Source organism: Pipistrellus hanaki (genome assembly GCF_964339955.1).
Source record: "Pipistrellus hanaki genome assembly, chromosome: 2".
In the NCBI taxonomy this organism is placed as follows: Eukaryota; Metazoa; Chordata; class Mammalia; order Chiroptera; family Vespertilionidae; genus Pipistrellus; species Pipistrellus hanaki.
The window spans coordinates 198,723,139-198,742,458 of record NC_140504.1 but is presented as its reverse complement, the minus strand read 5'-3'; the positions used below and the strand labels follow the sequence as shown (position 1 = coordinate 198,742,458).

Here is a 19,320-nt window from a genome sequence, read left to right as displayed (position 1 = left end):
CACACGCCTGGCCCGGGGGACGATGCTGGGACCGGCCGCCGCCTCCCGCCCCCAGGAAGGCCGGGCTCCCCTGGACTTGGGAAGCCGGGAGGGGAGCACTGCCGAGCGCAAGGCCCTCCTGGGGCCCCGGGGCCTGGCCAGGGCAGGGGGCACCCAGGCCTTCCTCGGACCGGCAGTGGCCAGGAAGGCAGGCCCCTCAGGACAGGGCTGTGGCTGCTCATAAAACCGTACCTTCCCCTCAGCGGGTCACCTGCTTCTTTAATGAGCCCCGCTTTCAGCATTCCCGGTGGACTCCAGAGCAGCAGGCCCGGCTGGAGGGGGCGGGCGCACCCTGGGGGCCCTGGTCTGGCTTGAGGGGATGAAGCCCATGGAGAGGCAGCCTCCTGCAGGCCCTGGGGCTGCGGGGGCCCTCCTGTCAGACAGCACCCCCTCCCCTTGGAGACCCTGTGAGCTGGAGGCTGGGGCAGGACAGGAAGGTCCCTCCTGGGCTGGGCCTGGCTTCTGTGTGCCCCCCATGGGGCCTCTGGAGCCGGGCTGCAGGGCAGGGACGATGCGAGCCCCTCGTTCCGGGGGGCAGGGTAGGGGGTGCTGACCAGCGGGCATGCTGAGCTGAGACATCGCAAGGAGCAGGCGTCTGGTGCTTTCCAGTCAGCAGGTCCCTGTCCCTGTGCGGGTCCCTGTGGATCCCCCCGTCTCCGTGCCCCTGTGGGTCCCCCGTCTCCGTGCCCTGCCACTGATGCCACAGAAGCAGGGTGGCCCAGGCCGGGCCAGGCGGACACAGCCCGGGGCCCCGGGGTTTGCTGGGGGCTGTGAGCTCTTAGCTGACGGCAGAAGGGGGCGGCGTCACAGGCCAATTTCCTCAGGCTTCCAGGCTCTTGGGGGGTCTGCGTGGGGAGGGCTGTCAGGGGAAGGGAGACCACAGAGGCTCAGCACTGTCCCTACAGGGTGAACAGGCCCTAGGCCTCCTCCGCCCCCTGCCTGGCGGCCCCTCCAGGCCAGGCGGCCCCCCCACAGGAGCGCGAGCGGGACCCGCCTCCACTGGGCTAAAGGCAGCCTTCGCCGCCAACGGAGCCTGGGTCTGCGGCCGTGGGCCCGCCCCTCCCTGCACGTGGTCCCCAGACCCACACGCCCCCTCCCCCTCCCTGCATGTGGTCCTCAGATCCAGACGCCCGCTCCCCCTCCCCGCAGGTGCCCCTGGGCCATACTCCTCCCTCTCCCTCCCTTCCAGGCCCACCCCCTCGGGCCCACCCCCTCCGGGCCCACCCCCTCTGGGCCCACCCCCTCCGGGGCCCCCCCTCCGGGCCCACCCCCTCCGGGCCCACCCCCTCCGGGCCCACCCCCTCGGGCCCACCCCCTCCAGGGCCACACCCGGGAGCGCTGGTCATCTGCCCACTCTTGCCTGGAAGCCGGCCTTTCACCCACCCAGCGGCCCGGGCCCCCTGCGCACGGGTCAGGGACAATCTGGGACGCGGTGTCCCTCGTCACGCCAGCCCACGCTCCTGCTCACGGGGTGAGAAAACGCGTCTTCTGTGAGTGCGGCGCTCGGAGCAGCTGGAAGGCCCGCAGTGGGGTGCGGTCTCGGGGTGCCGTCCTGCGGGCAGGTGCGGAGTGGGGTTGTCGTTTCTGTAACAATAAAGCACGTGTCCCGTAATATATTTTATTGATTTTTTTTTACAGAGAGGAAGGGAGAGAGCTAGAGCGCTAGAAACGTCGATGAGAGAGAAACATCGACCAGCTGCCTCTTGCACACCCCCTACTGGGGATGTGCCCGCAACCAAGGTACATGCCCTTGACCGGAATCGAACCCTGGACCTTTCAGTCCGCAGACCGACGCTCCACCACTGAGCCACACCGGCTTCGGCCCGTGACTGTCTCTTCCGAGTCCATCTGACCAGGAGCCACACGGATCCCACCGGGCGAGGGAGACGCAGCCCACGCTGGCCCGACACCCCTGTGGGCTTCTCCCGTGTTCCCGGGGGCAATGGACCCCCCTCCCACTGCTCCTCGGAGCTGGGCGCTCAGCGTGGACTCCAGACAAGAAGGCCGCGGGCCAGGGTCCAGCGAAGCCAGCCGCCCCCTCTCCCCCGCCCCACCGGGCTGACCTGGGCTCCGCCTGCCGCCCAGCCCCCCCACGCTCTCCAGCCCGTGGGGCCGGGGGTCTCGGCTTCAGGGACGTCCCATGGGGCGCCTGTGCGAGCACACCTCCCTCCATGCTGTGGACGCTCCCCTCCCAACACGGGTGCTGTCTCCGAGCCTCCTGGGAGCGAGTCACATGTCTCTCTCACATGGATGTTTCTCTCTGGCTCTCCCTCTCCCTCCCACTCACCCTGAAAATCGATGGAAAAATACCGTTGGGTGAGGGTTAGCAACAGCCAAAGAGGGGCTGGAGAGTGAGGTTTTAATAAAACACAGTGGGCGTTTCTCTAGGCTGCGGTCGCCTACCAGGGGTCTGCGTCTGTATTTTTTTTTTAAATATATTTTATTGATTTTTTACAGAGAGGAAGGGAGAGGGATAGTTAGAAACATCGATGAGAGAGAGTCATCAATCAGATGCCTCTTGCACACCCCCTACCAGGGATGTGCCCACAACCAAGGTACATGCCCTGGACCAGAATCGAACCCGGGACCTTTTAGTCCGCAGGCTGATACTCTATCCATGAGCCAAAAGGAATGACATCAGGGGTTGAAAAATGCTCGCCAAGGCGTCCACTTCCATATCAGAGCCCCAGAGCCAGTGTCAGGTTTAAATGAGGGGAAATATTGACGATGGAAAAACAGACAAACAGACAAAAATAAAAACCTCAGGGGCCTGGCCAGCAGGGCTCAGGGGCTGAGCGTTGACCTATGAACCAGGAGGTCAAGGTTCGATTCCTGGTCAGGCCCAGTGTGCAGTGTGCCAGAGGCAGCCGGTCCATGATTCTCTCTCATCATTGATGTTTTTCTCTCTCTCTCTCTCTCTCCCTTCTTCTCTGACATCTATCCTATCTAATCCTACATAATAAAAGAGTAATATTCAAATTAACCATCACCCCACTACACCCACAAGCCACGCCCACCAACCAATCAGAGCAAGTATGCAAATAAGCCCAACCAAGATGGTTACCAGGAGGGAGGCTTGGGTTTCCCTGGCAATGGAGGAAGCCAAGCTTTCTACACACCCTGGCAGGACCAGGCCTCCACTCAAGGCTACAAATTTTCAATTATAGAAGGTAAACAAATCCAAACAGAAATGGCAGCAGCCACAGAGCAAGCAGGAGGCTTGGCTCCACTCCAGGCTACAAAGTTTCAATTGTAGAAGGTAAATAAATTCCAGATATCAGGGCCTTCACTTGGGTCGCCACAGGGGCATGGCTGGCCTGCAAACCACCACAGGCCCCTCGCTCAGGCTGCCCCATGCCCCAAGGAAGCCCCACCCTGATCCAGGACACCATCAGGGCAAACCAGATGGCCCCTATCCGTGCACCAGGCCTCTATCCTATCTAATAAAAGAGTAATATGCAGATTGACCATCACTCCAACACACAATATGGCTGCCCCCATGTGGGCAAAGATCCTGCCCCCATGTGGACACAAGATGGCCACCACAAGATGGCCAGCAGGGGAGGGCAGTTGGGAGCAATCAACCCTGCAGGGGAGGGCAGTTAAGGGGTGACCAGGCTGGCAGAGGAGAGAAGTTGGGGGCAAACAGGCTGGCAGGGGTGCTGTTATACATCAATCAGGCTGGCAGGCAGAAGCGGTTAGGGGCAATCAGGAAGGCAGGCAAGTGAGCAGTTGGGAGCCAGCAGTCCTGGATTGTGAGTGGAATGTCCAACTGCCCATTTAGGTCCTATCCCACCTACCAGGATCGGGCCTAAACGGGCAGTCGAACATCCCTCCCTCGAGGGGTCCCAAATTGGAGAGGGTGCGAGCTGGGCTGAGGGACAACCCCTGCCCCGGTGCATGAATTTCGTGCACCAGGCCTCTAGTTAAAGAGTAATATGTAAATTAACCATCACTCCGTGACAAAGATGGCGGCACCCATAGTGGCCGAGGCAGGACGCTGGCGGCGTTGCCCTGGCAATGTGAGCCCACCATCTGCACCCTGGCCACGAGGGGGGAGGGGAGGGGCCTCTGGCTGGAGGTGGAAGCACCGGGAATGCTGGGAATCATGGGTCTGGTCGGGGACGCGGTGCCTGATCTCCTGGACACTCGAGCGAAGGGCGCCTGGAGCAGTAACTGTTGTGGTGGGGGTGGAGGGAGAGCACAGGTGAGAGACGGAAGTGAAGTCAGAGGGTCGAGGAAAGGTCAAAGGGAAGAGATCCTGCAGCTTCCAGGAAATCCCTACCCACGGAGCGAAGGGAAAAAAGCCTGTGATTCTGTGAGCACCAGACCAGACGGGCTAGGGTCTCAGACACTCTGCTCAGAGGACTGCACAGACAGACAGGAACTTCGCTCCCTCGTGTTCCCAGGCAGATGCAATGCATGACACGGAGGTTTTCAGGGAGAGGACTTCACAGCACCGCTTGCTATGCCCCTTCGGTCAGTCACCGCTTTGGTGGCCACCTGTGTTAGCTGATTGCCATATCAAGAGTGAAAATTAAAACTTTTCTATCTCTATGACAAGCAGGTCCTTACAATTTGGCAACTATCTAAGGCAGAGGCAGTGAGGGGTGATCAGGCAGGCAGGTGAGCAGTTGGGGCAATCAGGCAGGCAGGCAGAGGCGGTTAGGGGTGATGAGGCAGGCAGGTGAGTGGTTAGGGGCGATGAGGCAGGCAGGCGAGTGGTTAGGGGCAATGAGGCAGGCAGGCAGAGTGGTTAGGGGCAATCAAGCAGGCCAGCAGGCAAGTGGTTAGGAGCCAGGAGTCCTGGATTGTAAAAGGGTGCAAGCAGGGCTGAAGGACCACCCCCTCCTCCTGGTGCATGAATTTCGTGCACCGGCCGCTGGTAAAAATATATTTAAAAACAAACAAACAAACACAGGAGAATGGCCGCCGATGCCTTGGGCCTCTTCTCCCTGCTCCCAGCACCCTGAGACCCAGCGGGGCGGCCTCCACATCCCCACCCAACAGCAAGTTGAGACGGGACCTTAGGACAATGACCTGCCGTTTCCACGGAAACGTCTGTGATGCCACACTCTGCTCCCAGGATCCCACGGGACCAGGAGCTTTGGAAGCGGCCTCGCGTCTGTCAGGTCCCGGGGGCCGCGCGCCCCCAGCCGCCCTGTCTCCGATGAGAGGCCCCTCGGCGCTGTCATGTCAGCTGCCGGCAGACAATGCGGCTCAGCCCGCGGCCCTCGCCCCGATGTGCCTCCTGGGGGCCCGGAAGCCCCCCAGACGGACGAGGCCGCCCAGCCCGCTGGAGCAGGGCCTGGTGGCGCTGCGCAGCGTGGCCAGCCGCAACTGCCAGCCGCCCGAGTGGAAGCTGCGGCCCAAGCAGCAGTCCCTCAGCAAGTCGGCACAGGCCGTCAACATGTACTACCGGAAGAAGGTAGGCGCCGGCCGCCCACCGCCCCCAGAGCCCGGAGTGTCCCCCTGGCCGGGCGGCTCAGTGGATAGAGCGTGTGCCTGCGGACTCCAGGGTCCCGGTCTGGGGCATGTACCATGGTTGTGGGCACATCCCCAGTGTGAGGTGTGCAGGAGGCAGTGGATGGATGTTTCTTTCTCATCAATGTTTCTTTTTTTGTTTGTTTGTTTTTAATATATTTTATTGATATTTTATAGAGAGGAAGGGAGAGACAGAGAGCCAGAAACATCAATGAGAGAGAGACATCGACCAGCTGCCTCCTGCACATCCCCTACCGGGGATATGCCCGCAACCAATGTACATGCCCTTGACCAGAATCAAACCTGGGACCTCTCAGTCCACAGGCCAACGCTCCATCCACTGAGCCAAACCGGTTTTGGCTCTCATCGATGTTTCTAACTCTCTCTCCCTCTCCCTTCCTCTCTGCAAAAAAATCAATAAAACATATAGTTTTAAAAAACAGCTGAAACCAGTTTGGCTCAGTGGATAGAGCGTTGGTCTGTGGACTGAAGGGTCCTGGGTTCGATTCCAGTCAAGGGCATGTACCTTGGTTGTGGGCACATCCCCAGTGGGGGTGTGCAAGAGGCAGCTGATCGATGTTTCTCTCTCATCCATGTTTCTAACTCTCTCTCCCTCTCCCTTCCTCTCTGTAAAAAATCAATAAAATATATATTTAAAAAAAACACAAAAAACAAAGAGCCATGAGTTTCTGTAAATACATGTCTATTGACATCAGAGAGGAGGGAGAGGGAGAGAGAGACCCATGGTGAGAGGGAAGCATGGATCGGCTGCCTCCTGCACGCCCCACACAGGGGACCGGGCCGGCAACCCAGGCCTGTGCCCTGAGCGGGAATCGAACCCTGGCCTCCGGGTCCCCAGGTGGACGCTCAGCCCCTGAGCCCGCCGGCCCGGCGGTAAGCAGGTTTTGATGGAGAGGAGGTGCAGTGGGAGCCCCAGACTTCCTTGGGGAGGGGAACGGGGGTCTTGGGAGGAGCAAAAGGGGAGAAGAGAACTTGGGAAGGGCAACGCGGGCTTCAGGCCGCCGCCACGTTCCGAGGGTGACTGGAGGGCCCCTGCCCCCCGGGGGCGCTCCACAGGGACGGGCAGCTGGCTCAGCCGGGCCGTCCAGAGCAGGCCGCCGTGGCCGTCAGCGGGCGTGCGGCCTGCGGGGCGGGACCAGGCCCGGCCTTCCTCCCGTGACCTCCCCCGGTCCCCGCCCGCAGAGTGAGATCCTGCAGGGCGCCAGCTCCGAGGACAGGACCTTCCTGTCGGAGATGGAGGAGCTGCGCCAGATGTTCCTGCAGCGGCCCGGCTGCCCGCAGTTCTGCACGCGCGCCACGTCCATGACCAGCTCCGGTGAGCGCCGGCCGGACACGCTCCTCCGCGCGGGCGCCTTCCCGGCGGCCAGGGCACGCGGCAGAGTGCGGGAGGTGGAGTGCAACTGGGGGGGGGGGCATTCGGGAGGAAAGCTTCCGGAAAGAGCCGGTGCTGAGGGACCGGCGCTGCCGGTGGCCTGTAAGGAGCCAGGCACGTGCTGTCCTACAGCACCCCCCCCACCACCATGTCCTGAGGCTCAGTCAGGGCCGCTGAGCGCGCAGCGGGCACAGAAGGCCTCGGTCCAGCCAGGCATCACCCCACCTGCAGGCCCCGGGCCCGGCTGCTCCCCTTCCCCACCTGTGCCATCCTGCCCAGGGCGAGGGCACGGTGGGTCTCAGCCAGGACCCACCCGCCCGTCCCGGCTCTAGGTGTCCCCTCAGGGCCAGGGCCTCGGAGAGCTCGCCTTGTGGGCAGGTCTCAGGCAGGGCGGGGGCTGGGTCCTGGGTGCGGGTGCGGGCTCACAGGGCCCACCAACTAGGGCTCCGCGGGCTCTGCCGGGCGGGGCGGGCTCGCTGTGGACCTTAAAGGAGCCAGAGAGGAGGCCCCGGTTTGCGGAAACGCCCTGGCACCGGCTGCTTCGGGACACGCTGGGGGGGCGGCGGTCGCCATCGCGTTTGAGTTGATCCCCAGGGCTCGGCCCCACAGCCACGGAGACAGCCGTCTTTCCTCCCGCCCAGGTTTATAAAGAAACGGCCCAGAGCGGGCTGGCGGGGCTGAGGGCTGAGCATCGACCTAGGACCCAGGAGGTCAGGGTTCGATTCCCGGTCAGGGCACAGGCCCAGGTTGTGGGCTCGATCCCCACTGTGGAGCTGGAAGCAGCCGACCCACGATTCTCTCTCGTCATTGATGTTCCTCTCTCTCTTTCCCTTCCTCTCTGTAATTAATTTTAAAAGGATGATAAGAAAGAGAGAGAGAGAGAGAGAGAGAGAGATGGCATAAGGCCTTAGCCGGTTTGGCTCAGTGGATACAGCGTTGGCCTGCAGACCAAAGTGTCCCGGGTTCGATTCCGGTCAAGGGCTCGTACCTCGGTTGCAGGCTCCTCCCCGCCCTGGGCCCTGGTCAGAGCTCATGCAGGAGGCAACCAGTCGACGACCACCTCTGGCCAGAATGCCGGGCGGGTGCCTAAGGCCCCGGAGGAGGCAGCCAAAGCTGCACTGGAACTATAAGCAGGTGGCGGGGCAGCCAGGGGGCGGGAGGGAGACAGTGTCAGCCAAGACCTTCCAGGCGGGGACAGCTGAGCTCAGAGGGGCTGCGGGCAGCGAGGCAGGGCAGGAGGGGCTGCGGTCAGCGCCAGGTCACGGAGGCTAGCAATGCCAGGAGAGAGTGGGGTGGGGCTAGTCAGAGATGGACAGCAGGAGATGGACAGGACCACCGGGTGTCTCCCCCTCTCCCACCCTCTCCTGAATGAGTGGAATAATGTCCTCGGGAGGATTGACAAAGGAAGAAACAGGGTGAAGCGCGGCCCCGGCGTCAGCGGCTGTCGCCCGCAGGGTCGGCCTCCTCCATGACCTTGCCCGTGGAGAGCTGCCTGCGCTCCGAGGCCTGGAAGCCGACCAGGGAGTCCGTCTCCAGCCAGGAGGACTCGACCGTGAAGGTGGACGGTGAGGGCAGTGCCTCTGGGCACGGGGTCCGCCCCTTTCCCCCAGCCCCCCGGGCCCCTGCCTGTCCGGGCCTGTCCCGGCCGGGCCCTGCTCCCAGCGCCACCGCTCCGCTCCGGGGCGCCCTCCCGTGACCGCCTGCGTGGTTCCTGCAAAGACAGACGCGGTTTCCCTTCCCCGGGGATGGACCACCCGCCTGGATGCGGGAAGCCCCGCCCGCACCGGCCCTGAGCCCCCGCAGCGCCAGGGAGAGCCAGGCCCGGGCCCTGGGGGTCTGCTGGCTGCCCCGTGCTCCCCCTCTCCCTCGGTGACATGCGACCGGGGTGGGGGCGGGGGGACAGCAGCCGGGCCCTGAGGCCTGGGGAGCCCAGCTGGGCCAGGAAGGGCTTCGGAGGGGTCACAAGAGCCCCCGCCTCCCCCGTCCCCAGGGCCCCTGCTGCCGGTCAGCCAGAGCGCGGGGCAGCTGCAGCCCCTGCAGCGGCAGAACGAGTCGCAGCCGCTGAGCCCGGCCCCCAGCAGCCCCGCGCTGAGCCAGAGCCGCCTGCCGAAGCGGGTGCCCTGGTACATCGCCGTCATCCACGAGAAGGTGCGAGGGCCGCCCCCGAGCCAGCCCCCAGTTTCCTGCCCCCGGCGTCCGTCCCCCCGTCCCCAGCGTCCGGCCCCCTGTCCTCTGCCCCCGCCCCCTACCCTGCCCCCCGCTCCCTGCCCCTGTCCCCAGTGCTGGCGGCTGCTCCGCCCCCGCCCCAGGCCACGTTCTAGAATGCTGTGCACGCAGGCCCCCAGGCGTGGTCCAGCCGACCCCCGGCCCTGCTTTGGCACCGGGAGCCAGAGGCTCCCATCGCCGGCCCCTGCGCTGTGGAGTGGGAGCTGAGGGCGGAGGACCCCTGGGCGGCCTGTGGAGAGTCTCTGGGTCGGCGTGGGCTGCACAGAGGACGTGTCTTCAGTGACCGGGGGCGCTGGCCGGAGCCAGGAGGACCCCCGGGAGAGGCCTTGGCCAGGGCCCGGCCGCAGGCGGGATGACACTGGGGCTCGGGGTGTCGGGTCCCAGAACAGCAGGCCTGCTCCCCCTGGGCCTGGAGCCGCTGTCCTGCTGATGGCCGGGAGGCGGGGGAAGAGTGTGGTGTGGCCCTAGCTGGTGTGCTCAGTGGATAGAGCATCGGCCTGCGGATCCCGGGTTTGAGCTTTGTCAGGGAACCAGGCCAGATTGCAGTCTCAGTCCCCAGCAGGGGGTGTGTGTGCAGGAGGCAGCTGATCAATGATTCTCATCGTGGATGTTTCTCTCTCTCTCCTTCTTTCTCTCCCTTCTGCTCTAAAATCAACACAAATATATTTAATTTTTTTATAAAAGAGAATGTTGCCCTAGCCCCATGTTCGGCAAACTTTGGCCCCTTGAGTGTGGCTCTTCCACAAAATACCACGGCCCGGGCGAGTCTATTTTGAAGAAGTGGCGTTAGAAGAAGTTTAAGTTTAAACAATTTGGCTGGATGAGGACAATGGGGAGAGGGGAAAGGGCAGAGGGTGGGGTGGGAACCTGGTGGAGGAGAGCAATGGTGGGGGGGGGGGGAAGGAACATTTGTAATAATATGAAAAATAAAAACTTATTTAAAAAAAATAAAATAAAATAAAATAAAATAAAATAAAATAAAAAATAAACAATTTGGCTCTCCAAAGAAATTTCAATCGTTGTCCTGTTGGTATTTGACTCTGTGGACTAATGAGTTTGCCGACCACAGTCCTCGCAGGTGTGGCTCAGTAGATTGAACATCAGCCTGTGGACTGAAGGGTCCTGGGTTCGATTCTGGTCAGGGCACATGCCCAGGTTGCAGGCTCCATCCCCAGCAGGGGGCGTGCAGGAGGCAGCCGATCCATGATTCTCATCAAAGATGCTTCTCTCTCTCCCTCCCTTTCCCTCCCTCTCTGCAACCAATGGAAATACATTAATAAATAACGAAGGGTAGCGGCGGGCACTCAGGCTGCACTGTTGCAGGACCACTGCCTGTCCACGCTGGTGGAGGAGGTGCAGCGCCTGTCCAGGCTGAAGGCCGAGGTGCAGCGGCGGGATGAGGAGATCCAGTCCCTGCAGGTCGAGCGGGAGTCACTCAAGAAGCAGCTCAAGAGCCTCCTCAAGACCCGGAACGGGGAGCTGTCCATGGGCCAGGTGCGTGGGGAGCCGGGTGCGCGGGGAGCCGCCCGCGGGCGGGGTGCGCGGGCAGGCCGGCCGGGCGGGCGGGGCCTCAGACCCGCTACCATGGCCTCCACACCCCCCGCCCCCCCCCCGGGAATCCTGCCCGAGGCCAGGTCCTCCCCACCTGGAGGGGCTGCTGCCCGCCCCCGGAGGGCCGGTGTGGGTGCGGCACCGGGAGGGCGGGCGTGAGAGCCTGAGGCCGTGGGTGCCCGCAGGACTGGCTCCCGGAGCCCGGGCCGCGGCCAGGCAGACTCAGCATCCTGAAGGCCTTCTGCAGGGAGGAGGAGCTGCAGCACTGGGGGCAGGTGCAGGTGCGGGGGCGGGGGCGCCTGGGGCGGCGTGACCCCGGCCTCACCTCCAGAGTCCCGGGTTCCACTGCAGCCCCCACTGGTACCCCCCAGTGCAGCCCTCAGCCCCCACTGGTACCCCCCCCCAGTGCAGCCCTCAGCCCCCACTGGTACTCCCCCAGTGCAGCCCTCAGCCCCAGCCTGGTCCCCACCCCCCCCCAGTGCAGTCCTCAACCCCCGCCTGGTCCCCCCCCACCCCCGTGCAGCCCTCAGCCCCCTGTAAGGGAGCAGGAGAGGGTGGGGGCAGCTCCCTCCTGGAAGAGCCCCTGCAGCCCCGCTGGGGTGCACATCCCTGGGGGTCCCCCCCATGGTGAGGCCGTGGGCGCCCGTGCCCCGCCTAGCAGCCCCTCCGTTCCCCCCGCCTCCCCCCTCGTCCCCTACACCAGTGTTTCCCAACCTTCTCTCATGATGAGAATCACCTGGTGGAGTTGTTAAAACACAGATTCCTGAATCCCAACTAAGAAGTGCTAAACTAGAATTTTTGAGAACATATAGGTAAAATTGCATACCTAACTTAGTGCTCTGTATATAACATCTGTCTTAGAGCACTGGTTAAGTATACAATTTTACCTATATGTTCCCAAAAATCCTAGTTTAGCACTTCTTAGTTGGGATTCAGGAATCTGTGTTTTAACAACTCCACCAGGTGATTCTCATCATGAGAGAAGGTTGGGAAACACTGCCCTACACTGTCGCCTCTGCCCCCTCCGTCCCCCCATCCCCTCCGTCCCCCGTCCCCTCCACTCTGTCCCCTCTGTCCCCCCTCCGTCCCTCCCTCCGTCCCCTCCACTCTGTCCCCTCCGTCCCCCCATCTCTTCCGTCCCCCATCCCCTCCGTCCCCCGTCCCCTCCACTCTGTCCCCTCTGTCCCCCCTCCGTCCCCTCCACTGTGTCCCCTCTGTCCCCCCTCCGTCCCCTCCACTCTGTCCCCTCCGTCCCCCCTCCGTCCCCCCCTCCGTCCCCGTCCCCAGATGCAGGAGCTGGCGGCGGCGGCAGAGCGGGCCGGGGGCCCGGAGTCGGGCGGCGAGGAGGAGGCGGTCCCGGAGGCGGAGGCGGAGGCCGAGCGGGGGGACGAGGGCAGGAAGGAGGCGGAGGGCGCGGAGGGCGCGGAGGGCGCGGAGGAGGAGCCGCAGGAGCTGGAGCTGGACGAGGAGCCGGAGGAGCCGCAGGACCAGGGGGGTGGCCTCAAGCGGTTCAGCTCCGGGGACGAGTCCTTCGAGGAGGAGCTGATGGCGCAGCTGGAGGAGTACGAGCAGGTGATCCAGGAGTTCCAGCTGGAGCTCGGCGTGGCCCGGACCCGATACAACCTGGCCACAGGTGGGCGCGGCGGGCGGCCCTCGGCCCAGGCTGGACGGGCTGAGCCCCCACCCCCATCCCCACCCCCCCCACCCCCGCCCCCACCCTCACCCCCACTCCACCCTCATCCCCACCCCCACCCCCACCCTCACCCTCACCCCCACCCCCCCACCCTCACCCCCACCCACAACCCCAACCCCACCCCCACCCTCAGGCAGGACGGGCTCAGCCCCACCCCCACCCCCACTCTCACCCCCACCTCCACCCCACTCCCACCCCCGCCCCCACCCCCACCCTCACCCCCACCCGCAGGCAGGACGGGCTGGGCCACCCTCCTGAGCCCGGAGCCCGGAGCCCTGAGCCGGGAGCCCGGCGGGGAAGGGCGGGCCGGAGTGGGGAGTTGGACGCCCAGATCAGTGGGGAGCTTGACCCAGTGACCCCGGGTCCTCCTGTGTGCAAGCCCCCCTCCGCCCCCCCCAGGAGCCTCCATCTCTCCGCCCCCCCCGCCCCCATCCCCCCAGGAGCCTCCATCTCTCCGCCCCCCCCCGCCCCATCCCCCCAGGAGCCTCCATCTCTCCGCCCCCCCCGCCCCCATCCCCCCAGGAGCCTCCATCTCTCTGCCCCCCCCGCCCCCATCCCCCCAGGAGCCTCCATCTCTCCGCCCCCCCCGCCCCCATCCCCCCAGGAGCCTCCATCTCTCTGCCCCCCCATCCCCCCAGGAGCCTGCATCTCTCTGCCCCCCCATCCCCCCAGGAGCCTCCATCTCTCTGCCCCCCCCATCCCCCCAGGAGCCTGCATCTCTCTGCCCCCCCATCCCCCCAGGAGCCTCCATCTCTCTGCCCCCCCCCATCCCCCCAGGAGCCTCCATCTCTCCGCCCCCCCCATCCCCCCAGGAGTCTCCATCTCTCCGCCCCCGCCGCCCCCATCCCCCCAGGAGTCTCCATCTCTCTGCCCCCCCCATCCCCCCAGGAGCCTCCATCTCTCCGCCCCCCCCCCGCCCCCATCCCCCCAGGAGCCTCCATCTCTCTGCCCCCCCCCATCCCCCCAGGAGCCTCCATCTCTCCGCCCCCGCCGCCCCCATCCCCCCAGGAGTCTCCATCTCTCTGCCCCCCCCATCCCCCCAGGAGCCTCCATCTCTCCGCCCCCCCCGCCCCATCCCCCCAGGAGCCTCCATCTCTCTGCCCCCCCATCCCCATCCCCCCAGGAGCCTCCATCTCTCTGCCCCCCCATCCCCCCAGGAGCCTGCATCTCTCTGCCCCCCCATCCCCCCAGGACCCTCCATCTCTCTGCCCCCCCCATCCCCCCAGGACCCTCCATCTCTCCGCCCCCCCCCCGCCCCATCCCCCCAGGAGCCTCCATCTCTCTGCCCCCCCCGCCCCCATCCCCCCAGGAGCCTGCATCTCTCTGCAACGGCAAGTGGACCACCTGGAGTCGCAGCTGCAGAAGGTGAGCCTGGAGCAGGAGCTGCTGCAGAAAGAGCTGCGGGAGCGGAAGCTGCAGCTCCAGGCCATGACCGACAAGGTGCGTCTCCCCTGCCCCCTCACCCTGCCCCCCCCCCCCCCCCCCAGTGGGCAGCAGCTCCGGAGGCTGACTGAGGGAGCCCATGAGCCCATGGGACTCTCCCGGGCCCCCGGCCCTCCGGCCCAGCGGCCACCCTTCTCCTGGCCTCTGCCCGCCCCCGCCCTCCCTCCAGCACCTCCTGGCGTCGCCCTGGCTCAGGGTTTGAGTGGAGTTCTGCCGGAGTCTTTCACCCACGGCGCTCGGAGAACCAGAGGTTCCCCGTGTTGTTACAGAAGCAGCATGTCCCGGCCTCTCTCCCCAGTGCCCCCCCCACACACCTACCCCCCCCCCAGCCCCCGTGTCTCAGGGATCCCTCCCCACGTCCCACCAGCATCGCAGGCCCCTGTCCTCCCCGCCTGTTCCCTCCCGACAGCCTGAGTGGCTGTGCTGACCCCTGTGGGCAGCTGGTGGTAGCGCAACGAAACAGCCGCGTTTGTGAAAGGGAATCATGATTCATAAACCTGTTACAGCAGCTGCGTCCACATCCCCCTCTCTTCTCCGGGCGCAGCCTGCTGTCATCTAAAAAATGTCTATTTTATCTATTTGCAAGAGGGAGGGAGAGGGACGAAGGGAGAGAGAGAGAGAGAAACATCCATGAGGAGAGAGAATCATGGATCAGCTGCCTCCCGCACCCCCTCCTGGGATGGAGCCCACAATCCCAGGCACGTGCCCTTGACTGGAATCAAACCTGGGACCTTCAGTCCACAGGCCGATACTCTATCCACTGAGCCACACCGCCAGGGCCCTGCAGTCCCTCTCTGAGGAAAGCTGGGGGTGCGGGGTCTGGGGAGGGCCTGTCTGGACTCTCTGATTCTCCGACCGGCAGCTCAGCTGGCTCCCGGGACGAGGAACCGGCCCCCACTTCCCCGGACTCTCCGGGGCTCCTGCTCCGCTCTCCCTGCTGGGGCCTCCGGTTTCCGTGTTTTGGGGTTCGCTTCCCAGCACCCTCGTGCTTGGGATCCTCTCCTCCTCCCCCCCCATCCTCATCAGAAACCCCTGCTCTCACCTTCCTGAGACGTGGGGGGGGGGCCAGAAGTGGGGTTCCTTCCGCCACCTCCGCCCGGAGCCCCTGAGCCACCCCCCACCCCCTTCAGTTTTCCAACCTCCGGGAGGAGAAGAAGCAGAAGGAGGTGATGGGGCTCATCGAGAGGGACAACCTCCTCCTGCGACAGGTGACCGCGGGGGGGGCGGGGGGTGGGGAGGCCGGGGGCCGGGCCACTCCTCAGGCAGCCCCCCCGACAAGCTCAGCCCCCCACACTCCCCCCCCCCCCATCACTGGGTCCGGATTGCCTTGGGAGGAGGGTGGGGGCCTCGGGGGGGCCGCTCCTCCAGGCAGCACCCCCCGGACAAGCTCAGCCCCCCACACAACGCCCCCCACTCCCCCCCGCCCGCCATCACTGGGTCCGGATTGCCTTGGGAGGAGGGTGAGGACCCGGGGCCGGGCCAACTCCTCGGTGCCCCCGCCCCGCCCCCAGAGAGTGTGGGAGCTGGAGCAGGAGCTGGCCACGCGGGACCAGGCCATCTCGGGGGCCGAGGCCAAGGTGTGCCAGCTGCAGGCGCAGGTGGGCCAGTGCCAGAACCACCTGGAGCGGCGCCAGCAGCTGCAGGACCAGGCGCAGGGCAAGATCGAGCTGGCGCAGCAGGCCGAGCAGCAGGTCCGGGTGGCGCTGGAGAGCGCGCAGTCCCGGGTACGTGCCCCCTGGCCCGCTCCCCCCACCCCAGCTCCAGGCCCTGCCCACCGGGTTTCCTGGTGTCCACAGTGAGGGGGAGGGAGCTCCCAGGAGGCTCGGCGTCAGGAGGGCTCCCTTGGGGGCCCTTCCCAGTTTTATGAGTTTTTATTTATTTACCATATTTTCTGGCGTATAAGACGACCCCTAATTTTACAGTTAAAACATAGGTTTAGGCCTATATTCGCTGTATAAGACTACCCCCCACTTCCGAGGCAACACCAGTTCTTTTTTTAATAGACCGCCTCTCTGACTCTGGCCAATCTGAGCAGGCTTTTTTTCAATTTCAAAAGTTGTCTTATACCCCGGAAAATACGGTATAAATATAAATTTATTGATGTCAGAGAGGAAGGGAGAGGGAGAAACATCAATGATGAGAGAGTGTCATTGACCGGCTGCCTTCAGCACACCCCACACTGGGGACCAAGCCTGCAACTGGGCATGTGCTCTGACTGGAAACTGAACCCTGACCCCCGGTTCAGAGGTCAGCGCTCAGCACTGAGCCCCATCAGTGGGGCTAATTCTATTTTATTATTCTGGTGCAGGTTTTGCTTTTCAATTAAAAAAGTTGGTGAGGCCGTGGGGGCTGGTTGGCTCAGTGGATAGAGCATCGGCCTGTGGGCTGAAGGGTCCCAGATTCGATCTTGGTCTGGGCACATGCCCGGATTGCAGGCTCAATACTGGGGATTGTGCAGGAGGCAGCCGATCAATAATTCTCTCTCACCACTGATGTTTCTCTCTCCTCCCTTCCTCTCTGAAATCAATTATATATATATATATATATATATATATATATATATATATATATATATATATATATTTTTTTTTTTTTAAAGGGATCCCTTTCTTTCTTTCTTTTATTTTTTTAAAGTAAATGTTTTGTTTTTTTTTTTTAACATATTTTATTGATTTTTTTACAGAGGAGATGTGCCCGCAACCAATGTACATGGCCTTGACAGGAATTGAACCCAGGACCTTTCAGTCCGTAGACCGACTCTCTACCGATAAGCCAAACTGGCTTCGGTGGGATACCTTTCTTTAAAAAAAAAAAAAAGTTGGCCTGCGAACTAAAGGGTGCCGGGTTCGATTCCGGTCAAGGGCATGTATCTTGGTTGTGGGCACATCCCCAGTGGGGGGTGTGCAGGAGGCAGCTGACCGATGTTTCTCCCATCCATGTTTCTAACTCTCTGTCCCTCTCTCTTCCTCTCTGTAAACAATCAATAAAATATATTTTAAAATATCCCAGGTGAGGATGAACCAGCAGACACACAGCTGGGAGGTAGAGGGTCCTTGCGTGAGGCCCCTCGGCCTGGGTTCTGAGCCGGGACTCACAGTGACGCCGTCCCTCGGGCCTCAGCTTCTGGTTCCTCCGGGAAGGGGGCGTCCTGCCTCTGTCTGCCCGGCCAGAAGGGGGTGGGCCCCTGGGGTGGGCCCCTCCCCCGACGGGCACCGCCCCCCCTGAGGCAGGGCCCCTGTCCCTTCGCCCACCAGCTGGAGAGGCTGAGAAACAAGATCATCCAGGCGGCCTTCAGCACCCCCGGCTTCAAGTTCATGTCCTCCGAGATCTCGGACAACGACATTCTGGACGCCTTGCAGGTGGGCAGTGCGGCCGCGGGAGGAGGGCGAGCCGGCCAGGCGCTGGCGGCCCTCTGGTCCCTGCGGGGTCTCTGTCCTGGGACGGGCCTGTGGGTCTCCGGGGTGGCTGGTGCCCTGAGCCCCAGGCCGGCTGCTGGGAGCTGGCAGCAAGCCCTCGGGGCACAGGGCAGGGCCCCTGCGGGCCTGCCGCTAGACTCCCTTCCATGGCTTGGGCCCTGGCCACCCCTGCGCCCCGCCTTTCCCAAGAGGACTGGGAGGTGGGGCTGGAACTCTGGGCATCACCACCCGCCTGGCTGTCCGGAGGGGCTGAGGAGGGTCACCGGGTGCCCCCTTCCTCCCGGGAGGGAGTGCGCCTCCCTCAGGTGCAGGGCCAGATGGGAAGAGCCGCCGGCTCAGCTCTGGGAGGGGCACCTCTGCCGCCCCAGGCTCTGTGGGTGAGGGGGTGCCCTCTGCCTCCTGGCACCCACATTCCCCGGAGGCCTGGCTCCTCCCCTCGGCGATGGGGGTGGGGGGCGCTGGTCAGTGGGCTCCTGCCAGGGAGAGGGAGACCGTGTGTGGGGCACTGTTTGGACTAAGGGAAGAGGGAGGGGGAGGGGAGAGGACAGGAGGGACAGAGGAGAGGAGGAGGGGGTGGAAGAGGGCGCGGGAGTGGGAGGGGAAGGGACGGAGGGTGGGAGAGAGGCTAGGAGGGAGGGAGAAGGAAGGGGAGAGGGGGAGGGGAAGGGCTGTCTGCACCACCCAAGGCCAGGGAGCCTTTCCTGGGTCCCGGCCGGAGGAGGCCGTGGGGGCGGGCCTCCGTGGGGGACAGGCCTGAGGTGCCAGGGAGGTCCCGGGGGACCAGCACCATGGCCGCTGCGGAGCCCGCGGTGCCCCCCCCCCTCCTGCCCCGGGCAGCCGGGAGGACTGTTTTCCTTCCGAACAGACAGAAGCTGTCCCCCCACCCCGAGGGCGGGGGCGGGGAGCGGGCCAGAGCGGCCTGCAGCCCCCGGGGTGCCGGGGGGGGGGGATCGGCCTGCAGCCCTCGGGGTGCCGGGGGGGGGGGATCGGCCTGCAGCCCCCGGGGTGCCGGGGGGGGGATCGGCCTGCAGCCCCTCGGGGTGCCCTGGGCAGGGAGCGGCCTGCAGCCCCCGGGGTGCCCGAGGAGAGCAGCCTGGCAGCACCCCCCCCCCCCCCAGCGGATCATCACGGAGCGGATGGACTACTACACCCAGCTGAGGCACAAGGGCGTCAAGGTGCCGCCGCTGCTGCTGGCGGACGTGTTCGCCTCGCCCAGCAAGTCCCGGAAGGTGGCCTCCAAGTAGCCGGGCGGCCGGAGCCGGGGTGCCCCCCACCCCCCGCTTCCGCTCCGGTCCGGAATTAAACTCTGTTGTTGGCCGCGGGCTCCCCTCTTCTCCAGGGGCTCCCAGGGGGCTTGGGCTTCGGCGACACCCCCCCCCCCCGTCCAAAACCCCCTCCCCCTTCTCCCGTCCAAAACCCCCTCCCCCTTCCCCCATCCAAAACCCCCTCCCCCTTCCCCCGTCCAAAACCCCCTCCCCCTTCCCCCGTCCAAAACCCCCTCCCCCTTCCCCCGTCCAAAACCCCTTCCAAAACAGCAGCTGCACGGCCCTGGGGACACCCACCCGGTACAGGGTCCTCCCGAGCCCAGAGGCCCCAGCCCTTCAGCCCCCCCCCCCCCCCCGTGTGGGAACGGCGCCGGGTGCCTGACCCACGTGTGGGGTGGGCTGTCTGTCCGGGCGGGGTCTGCAGGGAAAGAAGTCAGAGCCCAGATGCAAACCACGAGAACACCCGCAGGGGCAGCGTGGCAGGGCCCCGTGAGACGTGGGCGCAGGAACACGCTGTGGAGGCGCAGGAGGGGGGGGCTCCGGGTGCGGAGCTGATGGAAAACCAGCGCCCGTGGGAGGAGGGAAGGGAAAGGCAGGGGGCGGGGTGCTGGGGGGGGGCTCCTGGGGTCCTCCTGAGGGTTCATGGCGTCAGGGGGGGTCCTGGGGAAGGTCGCAGCTTTCAGGGTCCAGGTCTCCATGGGGGGGCGGCAGTGGGACAGACAGACAGACAGACAGGAGCAGAGCACGGACAGCGGCCAGGTGGAAGGGCCGTTCGGCCAAGGAAGGGACGGAGAGAGCGAGCCTGGAGAC

General features: G+C 64.4%; 1 protein-coding gene across 1 annotated transcript; it reads left to right on the top strand.

Annotated features, from left to right (window-relative positions):
* Window positions 1-5,074: 5,074 nt before the first annotated feature.
* Window positions 5,075-18,489, top strand: CCDC27 (coiled-coil domain containing 27; the record flags this gene model as incomplete). Its single annotated transcript, XM_084871329.1, is given in 13 exon segments — window positions 5,075-5,082; window positions 5,084-5,171; window positions 5,240-5,467; window positions 6,727-6,859; window positions 8,371-8,481; window positions 8,907-9,064; window positions 10,466-10,636; window positions 11,981-12,326; window positions 13,696-13,826; window positions 14,960-15,037; window positions 15,341-15,553; window positions 17,084-17,188; window positions 18,364-18,489. Coding segments are annotated over 13 exon segments (1,896 nt in total).
* Between the last annotated feature and the right edge of the window lie 831 nt (window positions 18,490-19,320).